General features: G+C 36.8%; 1 protein-coding gene across 1 annotated transcript in view; it reads right to left on the bottom strand.

Moving 5' to 3' along the window:
• KCNH8 (potassium voltage-gated channel subfamily H member 8) overlaps window positions 1-21,480 on the bottom strand; it is a 406,798-nt gene that overhangs the window by 48,565 nt on the left and 336,753 nt on the right. The window contains exon 11 of the mRNA XM_001369648.3: window positions 17,347-17,561. Within this exon, the coding sequence (XP_001369685.1) occupies window positions 17,347-17,561 (215 nt within the window). The remainder of the gene's footprint in view (window positions 1-17,346; window positions 17,562-21,480) is intronic.

Here is a 21,480-nt window from a genome sequence, read left to right as displayed (position 1 = left end):
ATTACTAAATCACCTATAAGCTTAGTGATTCACAGATGTTCCCCTTTCAATTTCCCCTACTTGGAGTTTCTCAATGACATGAGAATTAAATCCCTTAAATCCAAACTCATTGACAGAAACACAGCTTTGCTGATCCCATGATTTCTGTATTTGGCTGTACAAGCCAATATCCTTTAAATTCACAACTTAAATGGATTTTTCAGTCCTGGTATCTTCCTCTCTTTACATCCATGACTTGCTTCTTTCCTCTCCCCTGATTTTTTTATGATCATAGGTTGGAAGGGAGAGTAAAGAGATGGCTATCATCTTATGGGCATGCTGGGGTTCAATGGGAGATGTTCCTGGCCGGTACAGCCCACTCTGCTGGGTTAGCAGACGGCCTCTACCAGATGGTATCTTCTGTGCAGTCTGTGCTCTTTGGGGGGAAACTGCCCAGACAAATTGCTATTCAAGATGTTCCAGCCTGGGATTTTGTAATTCAGTTTTAATTTTCATTTAATTTTGATCATGTTCACCATTTAGAAAACTTTAAATCCACCAACTCCCGACTGAGTGCTGTATGTGTTTGATGCTAATTATGATTTAGTGGGGTCAGGATTGGCTATGTATATGCCGAGGAACACTCAGGAAGACCTAGGGTGTTGTGGAAAGGACAACAGAAGAAAAGGCTCCAAATGGCAGCTTTTTGACTTACTAAATGTGCGTTTTGGCAAATCATTTTATTTCTTTGTGATTCAGTTTTCTCATCTCTAAAATGAGGGAGCTTGCCTAGAACTCTAAGATTCCTTGAAAATATAAACAGCTATGATTGGTGTAGCTCAACTGGAATAGGGCATAACCCAGTGGGAAAAAGCATTGGATTTATCGTTAGAAAAGCTGGGTTATTTTTCCTGAAGCAAAGACTGGCCATTTTTAATTTTTAGTCAGGAATTGTATGGTTTGTTCATCTTTCAGAGTGAATTATGAGAATTTTTATTAAGAGGTATATATGAAACAGTAAAGTTGTCATTAAGGTAGTCAATGATGATTTATAAAACCCTTACTATGTTCCAGGCACTATGCTAAGTACTGGGGATACAAAAAGATACAAAAGACAGTCTGTATCCTCCAAAAGCTTACGATCATATGGGGGATACAACATGTAAACACCCAGGTACAAACAAACAATATACAGAATAAAATGGAAATAATCAAGAGAAGGAAGTCCCTAGAATTAAGGGAGACAGGGAAAAGCTTTCTGTGGAGATAAGATTTGACCTGGAATTTGAAGGAAGCCAGAAAATGTTGTCTCACTCCTACCTCTACACAATGCCATTTGTATCTGTTTTTCCAATGAACCTTTTCTGGGACACCATCACATTAAATGAGTCAGGGGGTAGTTAGATCAAGAGTGCTGAACTTTGACTCTGAGGACCTGGGTTCAAATTTCAGCTCTGCCACTTACCATATTATGTGACTTTGGGCAAACTATTCTGTCTGGGCTTGTTTCCTTATTTCCGTGGATGTGTTGGGCTAGAGGACCTCTGAGGGAGCCCGTATAGGAATGTTAAAAATTCAGCTGCTCTAGAGTCAGAGGACTTATGTTCAAATTCTTCCTCTGATGATTATTGTGCAATTTTGGTCAAATCCTTTACTTTCTCTATTCCTCAATTTTCTTATCAGTTAAATAAGGGGGTTAGATTAGATGGCTCATGGGTTTTTTTTCTGGGTCTTGATCTCGGATCCTCTGTTATTTTCTGGCTCTAAAACTGATGCCCTTTTAGGATAAGACAGTAATGTCCCCAAGAAATTGTCAAAATATGTTTAGCCATTTTTCCTATATAGGATCATGGGAAGTGCAGATGAAAGTTGGTTAGTGCCTGCCTGCCTTCTCATAGGAGAGTTAATGTGATGTAGTGGATGGAGAAACAACCTTGAAGTCAGAAAGGCCTAGATGATGCTGTGATCTTGAAAGTCCCCTCTGTCTCTAAATCTATGATTCTGTGGTAGACTTAGGTTTATGTCCCCTCTCTGACACATAATAACCATGTGATCATGGATAAGTCATTAAACACAGACTATTCAAGGCCACTAGGCTCTTAAGTTACAGATGTATCCATTTATATTCATGGAGGGAATTTTCATGTTGGAAATTTCCTACACTAATGAAATCAGTGGACAACCTTTATCCTTCTCACCTCCCCCATCCATAGGATCAGATTTAAAGTCGGAAAAGGCTGGGAACTAGTTTAATTTCCTTATTTTCAAGATGAGAAAGTGGTCCTAGGGAGGCAGAATGGTTCACTGTCTCCCTTTTTACAAGAGTTGGGATTTGAACTCAGTTTTCTATCTCTAAAATTTAGTTTCTACAAATGGAGCTACTTTTTTTGGGGTGGAAGAGGGAAATTCAGTGATAGGTGAGAGATGATCACATTGTCCTGTAAACCAGTCCAGTGATCCCTTCACAGTAAAATAAGGGCTACATAGGTCCCATCACAACTGATAAAAAAAAAAAAACTCAATGTTTCAACCCACAAAACTCTACTAGGCTATAAGAAATCCATGGAGGCACAGAGGAGGGGAGGGGTGCCAAGGAAGAAAAGGAAATAATTATCCTTCTTGCCTTGCTCTCTGAGTCCTAGATTCTGTTCTATTTAGTGAGGTGATTACATTTGTCTGAACTTGGGGAAGAACAATCATCGCCATGAACTGTGCTAAAATCACCCTCATTTGTCCCAAGTAGCCATTCTTGCATCAAGGGATTCTCTGTCAGATTTCCAAGGCCACAAAAATGAAGGAAAATGATTAACAATAGGTTGTGAACATGTTTAATAAATTAGACCATCTGTACAAAAACCAGCTTGCTTAATCACCAGCCTAAGCCCAGGCTGTGGCTCTGGCTCACATCCCTTATGCATGCCAAAGTAGACTCCTCTGAAGCTGGGAATGCCAAAGGGCATGAGTAGGAGTGCTGATGAGAAAGAATCATTAGAGAGCTATATCACAGAGCAGCATATTATATCTTGGGCTTAGAGTAGGGAGGATGTGGGTTCAAATCCAGAAACAGACACTAGGACAAGTTTTTTAGGATGGTTAGACATAAGAGGCAGCAAATTCAGAATGAGATGTGTTACCACCTTAGACCATCCAAAATAAGCACAAATGTAACATTTTCCTTTTCTTTTAAAGGCTGTAGGGAGAAAGGAGGAGTCAAAAGTACACAGAAATGGAAAAAGTTGTAATACTCATCATTTAAATTTTGCTAATTAGATTTTAGTTTGGAGCTTGGCAAATGAAGAGAGGGACCTACTTATTCAAGCATCATATGTCTGGTTATTGGGTGGGATCAGCTATCACAAAAGCATCTTGAGTGAAGAAGTGGGGTACATTTGGGATTGCCTTTCCACAAACCCTTCCTTAGAGCTTTTGAATAGTTCTCCCTAATTCAAGACCCTTCTTCTCCTTTCTTTCTCTCCTCTTCCAGGCACACATCCAGATTGTATCTTCCTTCTTGGCTTCTCCCTTCTCCAAAAACTTGACTGTCAGACCTTCCCCTGCTGCCCATCTCAATTTATGCCCAATCCACTTTCAAGGATATCCATAGGAATGAAAAGAATTCCTCTTCTCTCCACCCTCTCAAAGGGTTAACAACTTTCATCATAAAGCCCATTGTGTTTGCCAGCAGCATAGAGACAGGAACATCCTGTATCTAGGGAAGCCTTAGTTTAGTCAAGGGTCAATAACTCAAAGGTCTACCTTGTATGTTCCAACAAGGTCAGCCATTGAGTCAGAGAAGCTAATCCAAACTGAGTTAGGGACTAATATCCAGACTAATCTATGTAGTTTCAGATGAGGAATTCACTAAATCACAGAATTTCAGACATGGACAGGACCTCAGTCACTATCTAGCCCAATCCATAATCTCTGTTAGGTTCTCAGCATAGCCCACCCAAAACCAAAACAACTACTGCCTCCCATTCAGCCCCAAGTGATGCCAAACCATGGTGTACACAGTACCATCCAATCTAATCTCCACTTATACTTCTGATTTGTGAAAAATCAACCCAAACTTCAATGTGGACAGCCAGGTTGAGGGCAAAAAAGTCCATTTTCAGCAGTCCAGGCCAGAGCGGGTCAAGAGTCTTTGTTTAGTTTACATTAACAACAAGGAAAGGAATGGGAAAAGAATCCTGGGTGATCGCTGCCTGGCCAGGGAGATGACCCAAAGACTGTGGGCTAAACATATCAAAACAGTAGGAGAAAAGGAACAGGGAGCTCGGATAGCTGCATTGGAGAAAGGAGTCCCTGACTAGAATAATCTTTTCTAGATATAATTTGGTGTTGGGGAAAAAGTATTCTTTCCTGTTATACTTAGTAGCTGTGTGATCATGGGAAAGTCAGTTTTCTCATCTTTAAAATGGGAATAATACTTTCATTATTTCCATCACAGGGTTGTCATAAGAACATGCTTTGTAACCCTTAAAGAACCCAAGATTTCAATGGTGCTTTCTCTGGTAAGCAATCGCTTTCATTATTGTATACGGGCTTATTATTAGTCAGATATTCATCAGCTGGGGTTGTTTGTTTATTCCCACACCTACCCATATAGTTGAAGATCTGAAACTTTCCCTTTTATGTGTAACATCTGCTATGCCCTCCAGGATGCAAGCAACCAGGGAAGGATGAAAGGGCAGCCCTTTTTGGATTTTGTTTATTTAATAGCAGGTCACCTTTCTTTCTACTAATGTAGTAGCCCCCTCCTTCCAAAACCCCACCCCCTTAGGGGAAAAAAACCCTGTCTGCTGTCTGTTTAGCTTGAACATATACACAGAAAGACCCAGATGTCTATGAACTGCTGCTGCTGCTTCATTTACAAGTCCTGCAGTCTGCCAGGTGATTGACATATGGCTGCCTGGGAGAGTATCCAGTGGAGTCCAAACACGACCCTCTGCTAGCCAGCTTAACACAGTTGGGTACTCTCTACTGGCTTCAAAACGTTTCATGCTAATGTAAACAGTCTAGGTACCACCTTCAGAGAATTCTCTTTGGAAGGAAATTAAATGTAGTCAATTTTAGGCATTCAACAGAAGGATTAGACTTGTTTTCTCATTAGTAGAAATTGTGGGCTATACAGGGGCAGAGTGTTCTATGCTTTGTTATGGACAATCCGCTGTTACGTGCCCAACACTACAATTCTAGGTGTTTGAAGTCATTTTCCTCCCCTGATGCCCGCTTCCTCTCCACTCACACCTTCACAGTTCTTTCAAATCAGCCTTATTGCCTATTCCCTATGTGGCAGCTACACAAAATAAATTGTGTTTCCCTTTGCTGTTGAGGAGAGAATGAGTAGAACACCTTGCTTGTCTTCTTTTCTATTTTCAAGCTTGGTTGAATTTCTCACCTATTATTAAAAGCTGGAGACAGAAAGGAGGAATGGAAGTGATTGGAGGGATGCATGGTCAAATATCCAGGCAGTGATGAGAAATGAGCAGGGAACATGCAGTGACCAAGAACCTGAATAGATAGATGGTGTGTATTGGGATTATTAGAAGGAGATCATATGCTATGAAGAGATTAATAATCTTAGTTCAGCAACTTCCAAGACAATTTAGTTTTGGAAAACATAATGATATTTTGAGTGAATCAACTTTATTCCAAAATGATGGAATTGTAACAGGCAAAAAGTATTCAAATGGACTTTTGAGGAAGAGTGTTAATAGCAAATTCTGGTCATACCAAAGGATGATCACAAAGTTTCTTTTGCAAAGAGAAACTTTCCTCCTCTGACTCTAAAAATCCCTTTGGAACTCCCCAGAGAAGCATCATCAGGGGAAGATTTTCTGCTGCTTAAAAAATACTAGGTTGCAAACAGTTAAAAATCTCTGAAACTCTGTAGGATATGAAAAGCACTTCATGACAATTTCTTCCAGCGAACACTTTTTTTTTGGGTGCCAGAGGAAGAGTATTTAAAAATGCGTGACTGACAAACAAAAATATCTGCCAGTTCTGGATGCAAGTGAAAGCTGATGGCAAGAAGTGATATCTGAATCCTGAAATACGCAATGATCTCTGCTAGGTGCTGAGATAATCATGTGCGCTAATGTGCACACCTCCACGCAGGCTCCTATTTGGAACAGGAATATGAGAGATGTCAAGGAAAGTTTCTAAATGCCTGAATAATCAGAAAGAATTTCAAGAAATCACTTTATAAGAGTATAATGTTATTTTAACCTGAATAGAGGATACTGGGAGCTAATTTCAAACCAAGTCATCCATTAAGATTTCCCCCTTTGAGGAGGTGTCCTGAGAGTGTTATCCAAAAAAAAAAAGTCAGTTTAATTGTTTTTATAGCAGCATTACATGTAATAGTAAAAAACAGGGGTAAAAACTAAATTCCAAAGTAGAGAGGGATGGTTAAATCAATTGTGATACATTAACATAATGGAATACTCTAATGCCGTTAAAGTTGATAAACATGAGGAATAAAAAAAATCTGAAAAGACCTTTATGAAAAAAAAGCAAAGCAGGAGAAAATCAGAATAAATGTGTACTATGATTACAAACCAAAATAAACATTGTTGAGTAAACCAAGATGACTGATAGGGAAACAGAGGGAGTGGCATAATGACTGTCAAGAGGCAGGGACTTGGCTCAGTGGGTAGAGCTCTGGGGCTAGAATCAGGAAGAAGACCTGATTTCAAATCCAGCCTCAAACACCTACCATATTGTGTAATCCTGGGCAAGTCACTTAACTTTTATTTGTCTTAATCCAGGAAAGAAGGAATTTGTAAACCTCTTCAGTATCTTTGCAAAGAAAATCCCTTGGATAACACTGTTCATGGGGTCATGAAGAGTTGGACACAACTTAATGAGTCAACAACAACAGCAACAAACAATTAATGACTGGTTGCAAATATCCTAGCAAAAAAGTTCTCAAATACTATTGGTGGTATGATACAGTGAAAAGAACACCAACTCTGGGGTTAGGGACCTGAGTTGCAGTTAGGTTTCTGATGGTTTCTATTTGTGTGAATCATTTAACTTTCACTGGAGCTCATTGTCTTATTTACAAAATGAGAAGCTTGGACTAAATGACCATCAGGTCCCATCCAACTCTACAAGCCAACAATCTCTCCTGAACAAAGTGAAATTCAAACATTTACTTTGAAAGAGAATCTATCTATCCTTGGATTCATGTTTGATGCGCCTAGGCAGATATTTACCCTGATGGATCAGATCATTGTCTACTCTTGTCTTTTAACCTTGTGAGATTATAGTCTATGTTGTTTTAGGATCCTTCCTAAAGGATATACCTAATGAGCCTCTGGCTTTTCTCAGTGTATTTTTTTTAATTTTAGGGTAATCCTAGGTCTTGGGTTGTCCCCTGTTCACCATTGCTGCATGATCAGTCCATTTCTATTTCTAGCCATACGTGTCAAAGATAATATCCTTTATGCCATTTCTCTTTCATATCAGTAATGGGAAGATACTGGGGCTTCCTTGATCCCTCCTTTTCCACAATCCTCCATTCTGATGAGATACTCTTTTGGAGTGAAGTAATCATATGTGGATTGTGAATTGGTTCCATAAAAAGGCATCATAAAGAAAACTCCTTTCCAGGGAAAGCTAGGACTATCCTTTGAGTGCAGTGTGTATGACATCCAGTGAAGTCCTCCTCCAGAGCCTCATTAAGATATGGAGGAGTTTTGACTTCTCAAAAAAAAGTGGGACTACTTCACAGACTATGAATAGTAGTGGGTATCACCAGACCAGAAAAAACTTCTACTAGAGACTTGGTGATGGATTCTATGTCTGTAGCATCCCAAGCATATTCACATCTATGAAATATAAATGACTGTATGGTGACTGTGTCTCCAAGCATAAGGTTATACCAATGAGGCTTGTGAATGTAACCTTGAACTGGCCATTCGGCCCTTGGCTAAGACAAACTCATTAACATGCTCGGACTCAATTCCCCCGGAAAGCACGGTTTGCAATGTACACGCCCAAAGGTGTTCCCTCTACCTTGCCACCCAATCTTAATTGTCTATACTTTGTGATGTGGTTCCTACCTGCTTGGGAGTACCGCCCAAGCAGGACAGGAATAAAATCCAGAGGCAATCCCATGAACTTCCTCTTGGCCTTTCTCCCTTCCATGGAGCTCCACTGGGCTCCTCAATGACTATGTCTCTCTCTTCTTGACCTTCTCCTTCCCTGAGGCTGTAACCATCTCGGCCTGCATTCCCTATCTTAATCTCCTCCTCCACCTCGTGTTCCTTTGTACTCATACTTTCCTATCAAAGGGAGTATCATAGGGATTGCCTGCCCTATTCAACCACTGACTTGTCCGTGTCTTTCATTCTCCACCCTGGTTCTCGGTTCCTATCTCTCCTCAGTCCCATCAAAAGGTGAGCCCCTTCCCTTGTGGGACCCTGCTGGTCAGGGAAATCCATTAAGGGAAACCCCACATGTCTATTTTCCAAAAGTCAGCCTCAACAAGTCTGAGAAGCTCATCATTAGGGTGAAGGTAGGGTGAAGAGTTTTTCAGCTATTCCATCTCAAAAAGATAAGAGGTCTTGATCTCTGCATCAGTGAAAGGAGTATTCACATAAACCAAATCTCAGATCCTTATAGTGCTGAAATATCAAAAAGGCTGAGGCTACACTGGGCAGCTAGGAGGATAGCAGATAGAGTACCAGTCAGAATCAGGAAGATCTGAATTTAAATACAGCCTTAGACATTCACTGTGTAATCCTGCATTTAACCTTTATTTGCCTCAAAGCCTCATCTGTAAAATGCGGGAACACTGGAAAAGGAAATGGCAAACCACTCCAGTATCTTTGCCAAGAAAATTTTATGGATAAAAGTCCACGGGGTCACAAGGAATTGGACATGACTAAACAATAGCAAAAAGGGTACACCAACTAAATATATCATGAACAGGGAGCTTTTTATGTCTTTTCAAAGACCATAATGAGGTGACATATTATAAAAGCATTTTCCATCTTCAAAGCTAGAAAAATGTACTATTTAAAAATTAGAATACTATCCTTAGGGAATTTATGAAAATGTTTGGAATGGTACACTAAGCTTGTCATCATTCCTCCCTTGGCATAGGCAACAGTCCTTTATTTTTGAGATATAACTCAATTCAAGAACAATTTTATGGCATATGAGGTTAAAACTCCAAGGAAAATTAGTCTCATGATATAAAATCTCAAAGAATTATGCCAATATTTTTTTTAAGTGAGAAATTTTAAATGCAGATCATTAGAATGAACTGCCTATACAAAACCATCTAGTCATCTTTTCACCTGGCAACATCTATCACTATGAGGAAGTGCTTCATTCTTTGTTCCTGTATCTATAGAGCACTTGGCATACAGTAGGTGTTTAATAAATACTTGATTGAATCTAAAAAACTGCTTATTTCTTTATACTATAGCTAAGCTATACTTTTTGAAAACTGCTCTTCTTACTTTTCTTATTCAAAATTTAATATTAGTATCCAGTTGGGGGACATGACTTCTTAAAAATAATAATCCATTTTTCTAAATACCAGGTATTCTAAAAATCTTAGTGTTTATTTAAGTAATTAAACCTTCAATTCAATTAAAACAAGTAGAAATTAAAGATTAAAATTGAACTAAAGATCTTTGGATTTATCTTGTAAATACTAAAATTCTGACTATATATAGAACACCATGCTAAGGAATGAGAAAGACAAAATTAAATAAAATAGTGACCCTGTTTTCATGAGGTTTATATTTCAGAAGACAATAAGTCATGAGCATAAATAATTATGGTACACAAGATTAAATAATAAGGGCATTAGAGAGCCACAAATAAAATGTCATGTGAGGTTTGGGAATTGAGGAAGGCCATTTTAAGTGGAGATGAAAAGAGTAACATAATTTCCCTAGAGATAGGTACTGTTGAGCTGGTTTTGAATGAAAAGTGGCAAATCTGATGTGGGGAGATAGGTGGAAAAATGCCTCACAGACATAAGGAAAATCATTAGCAAGCATAAAAGGGTGGGGAATTATAGGTGGAATGATATACAGGAGGACAGAGTAGTGTGGTACTATGGAAAGAAAGCTAGATTTGAAACCATTGGCCGTGGGTAAAAATCTCTTGCTTTGCCACTCAACACTTGTTTGTACTTGTTCTAAGCACTCAATTTCTCTAGACTTAAGTTCTTTGAATGTAAAATGAATGTGTTTAACTTATTGATTTTTAATGTTCCTTTAAACCCTAAAACTCTGATCCTATGAATTTTAGAGAAAGATGGGCAGTGAATAGAATTCTGGTCCTGGATTCAAGAAGACTCATCTTTCTGAGTTCAAATTTGGGCTTAGATACTCACTCTGTGATTTCCAGTATCTTTGCCAAGAAAACCACAAATTAGAACATTAAAAGTTGAACATGACTGAAAAATGACTCAACAACAACAACAGGATATGGAATGAGAATGGATGGCCTTGAAAGCTAGGCTAGGAAGTTTCTACTCTTCTGAAGAAGACCCAAAAGATTCTGGTGGCATTGGGAAAGGGCAAAAATGATGGGTGATATATCATTTTATCTCTATATAAAAAAGTGAGAAGCCCTAGCATGTCCATATTTTGTATTCGATACCATTTCTTTAGGTAATAGAAGATGAGCTGTTCAGGGACATTCCAGAACTTTTTCATTTGAATAACATCCAAACATGGTGGTAGGTAAGTCATGCAGTGGCTAGATGGCTGGATTTTGAGTCAGATAGAACTGAATTCAATTTTGGCCTCAGACAATATGTGACTCTGGATGAGTCACTTAATTTCTTTCTCCCTCAGTTTCCTCATTTATAAAATAGGTATAATAATAGTATCTATTTCCCAGGGTTCTGGCGAGAATAAAATAATATTTGTAAAGTACTTTGCAAACATTAAAATGTTATATAAATGCTTTTATTAATGAGAGGGAATCAGCAACTAATTATGATATTCTTCCATTTTCCCAACATACAGTGTTTGTCATCAGTCAACAAAGATTTATTAAGCATTTGCTAGGTGCCAACTATTGTGTTAAGCATTGAGGATAAAAAAGAGGCAAAAATTCACAATCTCCTTCCTCAAGGAGTTTGCATTCTAATGGTGGAGACAACACATAAACAACTATACCTATATAAAATATACAGTGTAAATGGGTGCTAATCATATAGGAAAGGCATTAGGAGTAAGAGTAGGATAGGAGGAATGGGAAAAACCTCATAAAAAAGATGAGTCCTTTATAATCATCAAAGATCATTATCAAAGGAGGCTAGAGAAACCAAGAGGTGGAGAGAAGAAAGAGATCATTCCCAGTGTGGGGGACAACAAGTGAAAAAGCATGGAGTTAGAAGCTAGAGCATCATTTACAAATGAGGATGTTATCACTGGGTCATAGTGTACATGGAGGAGAGTGATACCTCTCAGCTCTATTAGGATTCTTGTTGAGTCATGAGAGGGACACACTCATATATTTGCAAGGGGAAACACACATGGAGATACATACATATGTGTGCACTCACAAACATATGCATACATACACATATACACACATAGCATAAGTGTATATATAGAGAGTCAAATTAACATGTTATTTCTTTTATTAGAATATAAACTCCCCGGGGGAATATTTTCTGCTTTTGTATCTCCAGAGCTTAGCAAAGTATTTGGCACCTACTAAATATTTAATAAATGCTTATTGACCTTCTGCAAAAGGAGAAAGGAAGAGTGAATACATGTAGCCTTCAATATTTTGCTGGGTTGCCTTCATTCCTTTTTACCAGTATGTCCTATGGATGCTAAATGTTCTGGCTGGTGAAAAATGAGAAGCATACTGGCAAAAGTAAAAAAGTGTTATGAGTATTCCTACAACTACAAAACTAAATATGCCAAAAATGGAGGCTAGCAACATAAGTACAGTAACACCCCGCCTACATGGAACTCAGCTCTCTGGAAATTTCACTTAGCTTACAGGGGATAACATATGTAAAGATCTTAGGAAATCCTAAAGTGCTAAATAAATGTCATCTATTATTATTGTTATGATGATGATGAAGAATAGGAAAGGCATCCTTTGTGTAGTCCAAATGAATTGATGGATAAATGCACTTACAGAAGCACTTGCTATATTCAAGATATTGTCCTGAGTGCTGAAGAAATAGATATCCAAGCGAACCACTGCTTTCAAGCAGCTTACATTCTAATAGGAAGAGACAGCAGACATAGAGATGTGGGGACCAGAAAGGGATAGTTTGGTTTGGAAAGTTACAAAGATGTTGAGTGGGACTACAGGAAAGAAGATTCCAGGAACAATGATAGTGTTGATTTGATTATGGCTCCAGACATAGAAAGAGGGGAGCAGGAGAAAGGTATAGTATAATAGTTGGTGGAAAGGAAGCCGGTGAGAAAATGGCCAGGAAATTTATCCTCACAACATCCCTAGAAGGCAGATGCTTCTATTGTTCTCATTTCACAGATAAGGAAAGCTGAGGTTGAGGGAAACTGCAACCTTTTCAAGGTCATGTATGTGACAAGTGTCAGTGACAGTATTTGAGCATAGATCCTCTGACCCTAATACTCTTTATACTGCACCCCATGGTCTTCTTGATTCACCGAGGTAAAAATATAGCAGTATTTTTAGTTTGTTATATTACAAATAGATTTTTGGGTGTTGTGCAGTCATTTTAATAATTCATCATAAATCTAAAATCTCATTTTCAGGCAAATTCAATTTTGTTACCAACAGAAAAACAAATGAGTTGGCAGTAAAATCAATTTGATCAAGTTTAATGGAAGAAGTTGGTGAAGAAAATTTGTTCTAATCTGCCCAGACAGAAATACATAAATTAATCTATTTCATGATTGAGGCCACCCAGAAGGACTAAATGAGGGTAAATATTAGAAACCTACATAGTGCAGAAAATGCATAATTAGCACGAGGTCAAAGCAGTGGCAGCTGACTTTCTCACCGACCTACACAAATATTTTATACATTATAATTAATTTTCCTATGAGAATTAGATTAGCTGCAGTGTTGATACTGCTAGGGTAAAGATGTATAATTTATCACTGCTCTAGAAGATATAATTCTCTTATCACATATATATGTCACTTCCAAGTTGACTTGTTCTTGAGCAAAGTCTTTATTGCATCATTTAATGGGTGGGGACATTCTTAAAAGTTCCTCCAGAAGTTTTGCTTACTTTTTTGTTTCTCCAAAACAAAGTTAAAAGGTAGCATGGGTACAGTAAGATACCTGGTAAAACAATGAAAATTTTATTTCAAAAAAAGCTCACTATTTTATAGATATATGCCTTGGATTACATTCAATCCTCAGTATAAACCATGATATACCATTTTTTAAAATATGGAAAATATGTTGTACAAAATTTGGATTGCATTTGTAGAATGAACAGTGGATTGGATTCAGAAACATGGATTCAAATCACAACTTGATACTTCCTAATTGATAGACGTTGGATAGGCCATTTTTCTCTGGGACTCATTTTACTCAGCTATAAATTAATAGGGCTGGACTAGATAAGCTTTCTGGTTCTCAGGTTCAAATGTTGTGACACTTTGGTCTATATTGTGGGCAAAAATGGGATACTGAAATCTGTTCTCCATTTTTGATCTCTAGATTCACCATGCTTTTGGCCATCAGGCTGTTTTCTCTGACACCATTACCACTTTAGCTCAGGCTCTCATCATCTCACCAATGGATTACTGCAATAACCTGTTGGAGAGGCTATCTTCTTTTTTTTTTTTTATCTTCAGGCTTGGAATCAATACTGTCACACAGCTAGGAAGTGTCTGAGGCCAGATTTGAACCTAGGACCTCCCATCTCTAGGCCTGGCTCTCAATCCACTGAGCCACCCAGCTGCCCATGAGGCTATCTTGTTCAAGTCTCTCCACACTTTAATGCATTCTCCATTTTGATGCTTTATATTTTCTTAAAATGTAAATTTGATCATGTCAGCTTCCTACTTAGAAAACTTCAGGAGCTTCCAATTGGCTGCAGTTGCAAATAAAAAATGCTCTACTGGATATTAAAAGCCCCCTCCTAGTCTTCTTACAACTTCCTCCTCAGCATGGACTCTTTGCTCTAGTGACACTGATATTGGAAATAAGATATTGGATTGCTTGACTCTGGACATTCTCTTTGGCTGGCACCTGGGATCTTGCCCCTCCTTGACTCTGACTACAGACTTCATTGGCTTCCTTTAAATTCCAGCTAAAATCCTGTCTTATACAGTAAGACTTCTCCAACCCCTGTTAATTCCAGTGCATTCCCTCTGTTAATTATTTTCTCTTTATTCTGTATATAGCTTGTTTTGTAATTTTTTCTTTTCATATTGTCTCCTCCATTAGATTGAGGACAGGGACTGACTTTTGCCTCTTTTTTTATACCCCTAGTACTTAACAAAATGCCTGACATATAGTAGAGGCTTAATAAATATTTACTGAATTGAATGATCAGACTCCTTTTTCCATTTGAGTGGCCTCAGGTGATGTGAGTACCATCGGAGCATTGAGTGAACAAGTCACAGTTATAAAAAAAGAAACACATGAATGTGCTACCTGGGAGTTAGTGGATTCTCTCATAGAAGATTTTCTAGCAAAAGCTGTATAGTTGCTTGTTAGGTATGTGTGATGGTGGTTTTTTTTCAGATATGGATTTAACTGGATGAGTCTATGTCCCAGGCTTGACTCCTCCTCTATAGAAAGAGTCTAATTTTAACTTGTGTCAAACCTAAAATTACTTTTTACATTACCTTTTGGTCCTAAATTCTATGCTATAGGGCCAAGTAGAAAAAGTAAAATTCATTGCCCATATGCCATTGCTTCAAACTTTAACATAGCTATATATATATATATATATATATATATATATTTGTTTGTTTGTTATGGAGTTTCCTTTCTCTTGGCTAAAGAGAAATAACTTTTAGGTATCATAGATAGAATTGGACTTGGAGTCAAGAACAGAGATACTTAGTAGTTTTGTGATCCAGGAACAAGTCACTTAACTTCTTTTAACCTCAGTGTACCCATCTGTAAAATGACAATATTAATAGCACATAACTTACAGAATCTTTGTAAAGATCATTTGAATGTTTTAGCTACTTTAAAGCAAAATAAATGCTACAACTAATAATAGTAATTATTAATATTGCCCCCATTTTAGGAACTAGTACTAATTAATATGGTCTCTGATCCTCTCTTGTCTTCTCCTTCATGTTTTCCCTCTTGTTAAAATTTTCTCTAAAATTTATTTATCAGGACTGAATCACAGCATTAGATGTAGGCTGTTCAAGTTATTGAGGGACTATTACATCTCCTCTCTTTGAATGGAAGCTATAATACATTAGCTTTTTAAAAATTCTCATAGCATCTAATTGTTTTGATTGAGGTTGTAGCCTATTAAAATTCCCATTTTTTTGCACAAGAATTTGTTGTTTCATTATACATTGTATTTGATGAAAATGTACAACTTTATATTTTTCCCTATGAAATTTCATCTTGAACTTATGGAACTTTTGAGTTTAGCCCCATGAGAACTTTTTTTTGGGGGGGTCTTCACCATTTAAATATTAGCCTCCCTTTCTAACATTATATTATCTGCTGATTTTATGACCCATTGAAATTCTTTAGAAACAATCATCAATACATTTTGATAGAAGTCACCCACAAAAGGTATCTGTGACTGTGAAAACCAATTCCTACATAATCTACTTAAAATACATAGAGCAAAAAGCCATTAACCCAATACATGGAGAGAATTCTGGGATTGGTACAGTGCATAATATGATATTCTAAGCCATAAATCATAGAATGAGAAGGACCAGTATTGGCTTAACTTCTCACCTGTAAGGCATATAATAACTGGCAGTACACCTAAGTAGTTCCATTATTTGCCAGAAAACTGATGTGTGGTATAAAGCAGAAGGCCAACAAAGTGAAAGGCCATTGGGAAAACACCATGAATATTCTGATGATGCTATTTCAGTGGGACCCTAATAACTAATGAAATAGAGTCCTAAAAACAAAACAAAACAGAGGTTCTGGGTTTCAGAAAGACAAATATCTGCTTAAGGTCACTGAAACACAATTGGTTTTACTTGTATCTGGCCCATATCACTCTTCTTGCATTAGACAGCATATCCACCTTGTGGTTGCTAAACAATGTGATATTGCTCTGGTATGCTTTTCAACAACCATTTTTATTAAATCATCTGTCTCTCTGACACATCAAATGAAATCATATTTGTGATCAGTTTAAGAAGCAAAGAAACACACATTTTGACAGCTAAGATGCTTACAGAAACTGAAACGCACTAGCCATATAATTTTCTAAGTGTTTGGGTTGTCTTCAATTTCAACATCATACTTTTCCCTTTATATTTTGCCTGGGAAAAATTTTCTGCATGATTAGGAACTAGAAGACCATAGTAACATAACATTCTTTGTACCTGGATATAGAAATTCAGTACAGTAGATAGAGTGAAGACTCAGAATCAGGAAGACCTGAGTTCAAATCCTGTTTTAGTCACTTGCTAGCTATATGGTCCAAGGCAAATTACTTTACTTCATTCTTATTTTTCTCAACTGTAAAATGGTAACAATAATAGTACCTACCTCATAGTATGATTGTTAGGGTAAAATGAAACAATATTTGTAAAATGCATTGCTAACAGTATAGTATAGTGGTAGTCTCTCGGTTACCGAGAATGACAATTGTCTTTGTGCATTATCATCTATTGATGTACCCTCATGTGGCTTTGAAGTCCAAAGGCTGAGGCACAGAGTTTGTGGCACATGGGGCCTGGGACACCAGTAATGTATTATATAAATGCTAGCTATTATTATCATTAGTTAAATCCCTATCATATCACATTTATTCTCATTTGTTAGGGCCATTGTTTATACATTTTTTTGAGAAACATTCACTTTAAGTTGGCATGATAATGAACAAGTTGGAGACCAATAACTTAATTAACTATGAGTATTTTTAATTTTTCAGAAATCATACATTCCTGTCTCACTGGTTAATATCTTGGGGAGGGGAAGGAGGCAAGTGCACATAAAAACAGAGAAGAAAGAAAGAGATTTGAGAGACATAAACTGTAAAGAACAGTTTTCTAGAAGGCAAATTAGAAACTACAGTCACTGCCTGGCAAATTATTTAATCACTTAAATAGTGACTAAATCCTCTCTTCCAAAGTAATTAGTGGATATTTGAAGAGGGGTTCCCACATCTGCCTTTCTGGTGATAAATGAAACCAGACCCTCTTATCAGGTCTCTGATGTTAATAAGAATTGTAGAATTATTAAAATACTTACATCACTCTCATGACCTTCACGAAGGTTGTAGGTGAGATCATGCTGAATGTCTTCCACAAATTTGTGAGCATATTCTGGGTAAAGGTCTAACACTTCAAAGAGTCCTTTGAGGATAATGCATTGGAGATCACAGTAGGTGAGTGCCTTCACATCTGCATTTGTTTTAATAACTTGATCCTTAATTGAGAGGTTTGCTCCAATTAAATCGCCTTTCCCTAAAACACATGAAAGGAAAAAAAAGGTGGAGGGAGAAGAAACATTTTTAGACCAAACTCAAACTTTGAAATACCAACCTTCAATCCCTGGAATCAATTTGAACATTAAAGAGGAAGGTTTTCTCTCCTTAGTACATAAGAACACATTATAGAGAAACAGAAAGATTCAGGATCTATCCATGGTCCTGACTGAATTTATTAAGAAGCCACAAGACTCACATGATCAATGAATATGAACAAAGATCTTGCAGAAGAAACATTGTAAGCTCCAAAATGTTATGATATATAAATGCAAATTAAAGCTCTCAAGCTTCATTTCACAAACCTTCAATATGGTAAAAATAATAGATGGAAATGATCAATATTGGAGGAGTTGTAGGAAGACAAGCACACTAACACACTGTTGTTAGATCTTCAAATTGTTTCAATGATCCTAGAAAATAATTTGGAAATATGACAAAAATTAAGTTGTCCCTATGCTTTTACACAGAAATGCCTTTATGGGATGTCTCCCAAGGAGGTAAAGACAAAAAGAAAGTTTATATGACAAAACATTCAGAGAAGCACTTTTGTTGTAGCAAAAACTCAAAATATGTTGGGCACTACCTAATAAGAGGATAAATAAATAAACTGCAGTCCAAGGTATATAATGTCATGAGAAAATATTCCATAAGAAATGAGGGGTATAAGAAATTCAGAGCAGCATGAAAAGATTTGTAGGAGGATTCAGTGAAGCAAACAAAACTAGGAAAACAATATAAATAAAAACATTTGAAAGGCAGGACCTTGCTTCTAAGTTAAGCTTGAATTTTATTAGTCTTTTCAGGCCTGTTGAACTAGATTGGTTATTTACAAAATTATGTACAGGTGTCCTGAAATCACTAATGCATCTTGCAACATAGCTATCTCACTTATCTGGTCTCTTTTAGGACTAATGAGATAATGCTAGTAAAATTCATTGAGTTCTCAGAGAAGTACATTATTGTAAGGTAACAGTATGGTATTATAATTCCTAACACTCACCCAAGTTCCTGCCTCCAATGAGTAATGAGCTCTGCTTCTAAGAACTCATATAGTACTTTCTTTCACTCTCTTTCATTAATTACTTCCCATTTTGTGGTCCTGAATTCCTCGAGCTCATGCATATTCTTTACCTTGATCATTTTCTCCCTTATTTTGCTGATTAATGTTAGTATCTCCTCCTTTTCAATCCTACTCTAAGATTTCTAATGAATTCATTTCCTGTGAAAGGATGTGTCCGTGGATCCCTCTATTGATAAACTTTGTGATATCCCCTTAGCCAGTCACCATGCTCTATTTTTCACTAGTGGAATGGAAGATTTTTGAAGGCATGCACTGTTTTGCTTTTGAATTTGTATCCTTAGGCATTGGCACCTAGTGAATGTTTAATAAATGCTTATTAATAAATTAATTAATAAATTAATAACAGTGATTCATATGTATTCAGACTTGCATGCTGATTATTAGATAAAATTCCCATTTGCTAAATTATAATCATCATGAGGGCATTCATCATCTGTTTTAACCTTTGTATATCCACAATTCCTAGAACAGTACTTGGAATATACTGGGTACTTAATAGCTATTGAATCAGTTACTGAATTATTCAGTTTCACAATTATTTGCCAATAACCATTAATTTTGCCAGTGCCCAGAGACATAATAGAGTAGGGGAAAGAATTGGTGATGGATTGGTAATAAAATAGATGGGTAATCAAAGCTTCTAGGTTTAAATCTCAGCTCTGTTCCTTATTACCCAAATAATTTTGGGAAAGTCATACTCCCTTCTTGGGATTCAATATCTTCAATTCTGAAATAGCAATGTTTTTACTATCTGGAAAGGGTTCTAACCATAAATAATTCTCATGGCTTTAGCAAAAACAGGCACTGACAGACACTCCTTATTTGGTCTTTGGATTTGCTTATTAAACTGGCCATTTAGGGAATTCTATGAATATCTAGGCTTTTGAGCAAAGCAATCATTAAGATATTTCATGCCATTCTTGTAGAAAAATTTGAGAGACTGTGGGCTAGGTGCTAGAGCAATTAGATAGACTAAGAATTGGTTGAATGGCCAGGCAGTCAAAAAGCATTTATTAAGCACCTAATCTATGGCAGGCATTGTGCTAAGTGAAAAGGATAGAAAGTCATTATTAGTTTGATGACTTAGAGTTTTCTAGTGGAGTACCCTAATCTGTGTTTGACCCTGTGGGGATTAAACCTTTTAGTAATAACTTGGATCAAGGCATAGTTGATAGCCTTATCTATTTTATGGATGACACAAAGCTGGGAAAGATAAATAACTCCTCGGATGACAATCAGGATCATAAAGCTCTTTACAACCTACAAAGTTGTGTCAAATCTCATATTAAATTTAATGGGAGAAATCTTAAATTTGGGTTGAAAAATTACTTGAAAAGTCTCATAGTGAGATAATACTTTTACCAAAATGATTAGAAGTTTTTAGGGGACAAGTTCAAAAGCAGTTATCAGTGTTATATGGCAACTTTAAAATGCTAATACATAATATAATATGCTATAAGATATAATTATACATACACATATAGGAATATATATATATATATATATATATATATATATATATATATATATATATAATATGTTACATCAAAAAAGCCACTCAGGAATAAGTAGGAGATGCCACTGCTTGCTCTGCTTTAGCAAAAACATCTGGAATACTTTTATGGGTATCACGATTTATGGGTATCAATATGATAAGCTGGAGAGTACCTAGAGAAAAAATATCAAAATGGTGACAATCCTCAAAATCCTTCCATATCAAGATTTGTGAAGGATCTGGGGATGTTTAGTCTGGCAAAGAGATGACTGGGGATATATAGGCACATGGAAGGAGACATGCCATCTCTCTTTAATTATGTAAAAAAAATCTTCATGTGGAATATCGTTCAGACTTATTTATACTGACTCTATAGAATGTAACTAGGAATAATGGGAGGAAGATGCCAGCAGGAAAATTTATACTTGATATATGGAAAAGCTCAGAATGGGAAACCTTGGGAGGTTATGGGTTTCCTATCACTGGAGACCTTTAAGAAGTGATTAGATCATCACTGGTTGGGTATATGGAGTGGGAGTTCTTTTCCTATGGGTTGGATTAAGTAGCTATTTAAGTTACTTTCAACTTTGAAATTCTCTGATTAAAGCTAGAGGTCATTTTTGCTAAACTCTCATTTTATAGATGAAGAAACTGAGTCTTAGAGAGGTTAAGTGGTTTGTCTGAAGTCACATGGATAATTGGGAGCAGAGCTGAAATTTGAACACTGGTTTCCCAAGTCCAAATCCAGGTCTCTTTTTACTGCATGATCTTATATCCCCATCTGAGGTTCCTTCCATTTCTGAGTTTCTGTCACTCTGTGAAATGTTTCTGGTATATTTCAGGAAATAATTTCTACTTCTTGATTTGAAGGGAAAATAAAAAATGACCAAATAAAATCAATGAAACTTTGGATTAATACACTTATAAATATTTGTGGCAGATAAAGTATTGCTAGCCTTTTCAATTGTGTTTACCTTAAAAACAGTGGATTTAGACAGCTGATTCTGTAAATGGTAGAAACAGAAGAAATAGTACAAAACATCAATATTTACCAGACTTTCTGAGGATCTAAAAAGGTCATATTGTCTTTAAAGACTTTGGATTTGGTTTCTTGTTGCTGTTACTAACTCTAATCACAGACATTCTGCTACTTTAGAATTCTGTTATTCCACAGAAGAAAATAATGGGGTGGCCTTGCCAAAGTGACCCCCTCTATATGCACAAATTAACTTTTTCATATCCCATCTTCTCTGGCACATTGTTCTTCCTATTATCCCCAATACATTAATATTCAATATATCCCTGTCTACTGGCAACTTC

This window comes from Monodelphis domestica, chromosome 5 (assembly GCF_027887165.1).
Source record: "Monodelphis domestica isolate mMonDom1 chromosome 5, mMonDom1.pri, whole genome shotgun sequence".
Taxonomy (NCBI): Eukaryota; Metazoa; Chordata; class Mammalia; order Didelphimorphia; family Didelphidae; genus Monodelphis; species Monodelphis domestica.
This window is presented reverse-complemented; position numbering and strand designations above follow the sequence as displayed.